Here is a 2,309-nt window from a genome sequence, read left to right as displayed (position 1 = left end):
CTTTACCATGGTACAGCATGGTCACTGAAGACTTTACCATGGTACAGCATGGTCATTGAAGACTTCACCATGGTACATAATGGTCAATAAAGACTTTACCTTGGTACATCATGGTCATTGAAGACTTTACCCTTGTAGACCATGGTCATTGAAGACTTTACCCTGGTAGACCATGGTCATTGAAGACTTTACCCTGGTAGACCATGGTCATTGAAGACTTTACCCTGGTAGACCATGGTCATTGAAGACTTTACCCTGGTAGACCATGGTTATTGAAGACTTTACCCTGGTAGACCATGGTTGTTACGTATTGATGGCTTGAGAGTTACCTCCCTTACTGTACGCATATAGGCATGACGTCACTGTGAGCGTCGTCTGATGGCCTTCTAGAAGCTGAGAAGTAAATTCAATGACCAACCACTTCTAGTTGGCATAAGTTTGTAGTGATGAAGTCAAGTAGCATCAAACACTTAACATGGTGTCAGAAGTAAAACTTAGATTGCTATCATAACATTGGACTGTGTTGAAATTCCCTATTCTGACTGTTTCTGTTCCCTGTCTGACTGACCGTGTGCGTTTCTGATGCATGTCACCTATTTTCGTGATACCGATACGGCGTGGTAAATCTACTGAACTGTGTCATATTTTGTTGTGAAATTTGATATATACTCTGACTGTAAGGGATTTCAACCAGTAATCTAAACTGTTTCTGATATGATCTATGAGAACAACGGTGTTTTCTATCTGAACTGACTGAATACTATTCTGTGTGTAATTGAATCTACGGAAAGCCATTACGCCATATTGCTTGATTACTGTTTTAGACTGATCATGGCAGAAGGTAATCAGGCTGCACTCCAAGTTGTTCACATACCAGTTAACATTCCACTGCCTACTAGATTAGATCTGAAAGGTGATCTGTCTAGAAATTTCAAGAAATTCAAACGAATGTGGGAAAATTATGAACTTGCTTCTCGCACTAAGACTGATAGTGAGGAATGTCAATCGGCTACCCTATTGACATGTATTGGTCCAGATGTCTTAGACATTGTAGATGGATTAGAATTTGAAAATGAAGCAGATAGACGGAAGGTGGACAAAATACTGGAAAAACTTGAACATTATTGTATAGGGGAAACAAATGAAACTTGGGAAAGATACAATTTCAACAGAAGGGACCAGGAACAATCCGAGTCCATTGATCCTTATGTTGCAGTATTAAGAAATCTTGCAAAGAGTTGCAACTATGGGGATTTAGCGGAGTCATTGACCAGTGACAGGATGGTAATGGGCATCTGCGATAATGCAACAAGAAAGAGATTGTTACAAGCTTCAAAACTGTCTTTAAAGGACTGCATAGATATTTGTAGGTCGCATGAAAGTGCGACGAGACGTCTGAAATCACTATCGCAAGCTGAAGATGTTCAGTTTGTAAGTCAAAGGAAACCCAACAAGTCACAGAAACCTAATGCTAAGCAACAGATCAAAACATCTGAACTGCTCAAATGTAAGTTCTGTGGAAAGAGGCATGAGTTTCAAAAGAAAGAATGTCCGGCATGGGGTAAGACTTGTGCAAAATGCAAAAAGAGAAATCACTCTGCTGCTTTGTGTCCTGGAAAGAGCAAAGACAGGGTTCACATGGTGGATAGTGATACTGAAGATAGTGAGTCTGAAGAGTTTGTAATGTCTGTAACTTCTGACTGTGTCAATTCTGTACAAGTTGATGAAATGAACTTGGTCAATCAGAATTACCCCAAAAAGATATTTGCAACATTGGTTGTGAATAGAGAGGAAGTTGAATTTCAACTTGACTGTGGGTCAACTGTTAACATTCTGCCTTCTTCTGTGTATACTCAAGTGTTCAGGGATGACAACTTCAGTAAATTGGACGCTAATCTGATTTCCACAATGCGAATGTAGACAAAACCTCTTGGGAAGATACGTGTGTCACTACAAAACCCCAAGAATGGCCGCAGGTACAGTGTTGAGTTTCTAATTGTGTCTGAGAAGGGTTGCAAACCAATATTAGGGGCACGAGCTGTTCAACAGATGCAACTGATCACTGTGAACTTTGACAATATTCTGTTGATGGAATCACCCGAGGTGAATCTAACTGCTGACTCTTCACTTGAGCCTGGGAAACTGGAAATCACTGATATCAAACAAAATTATCAGGATTTGTTTGATGGTGAGGGAACTCTGGAAGGCTTTCTACACTTGGAGGTTGACAATACTGTAACCCCAGTACAGTTACCTTGTCGCAAGATTCCTATTGCTGTACAATCTCAGCTGAAATCTGAACTGGAAAG

The 2,309-nt window shown here is 40.3% G+C and overlaps 1 protein-coding gene across 1 annotated transcript; it reads left to right on the top strand.

Annotated features, from left to right (window-relative positions):
* The first annotated feature begins 831 nt into the window (after nucleotides 1-831).
* Nucleotides 832-1,920, top strand: LOC125372423. The gene has a single exon (XM_048382421.1). It carries the CDS (start codon nucleotides 832-834, stop codon nucleotides 1,918-1,920), a length of 1,089 nt encoding a protein of 362 aa, XP_048238378.1.
* Nucleotides 1,921-2,309: the final 389 nt, after the last annotated feature.

Source organism: Haliotis rufescens, unplaced genomic scaffold, assembly GCF_023055435.1.
Source record: "Haliotis rufescens isolate VD_foot unplaced genomic scaffold, xgHalRufe1.0.p SCAF_4, whole genome shotgun sequence".
NCBI classification, from domain to species: domain Eukaryota; kingdom Metazoa; phylum Mollusca; class Gastropoda; order Lepetellida; family Haliotidae; genus Haliotis; species Haliotis rufescens.
The sequence above is the reverse complement of the archived record's forward strand: the minus strand, read 5'-3'. Positions and strand labels throughout refer to the sequence as shown.

Excerpts from the sequence above, each read along its gene's own strand:
- LOC125372423 (XM_048382421.1), top strand. The coding sequence starts at position 832 with ATGGCAGAAGGTAATCAGGCTGCACTCCAAGTTGTTCACATACCAGTT.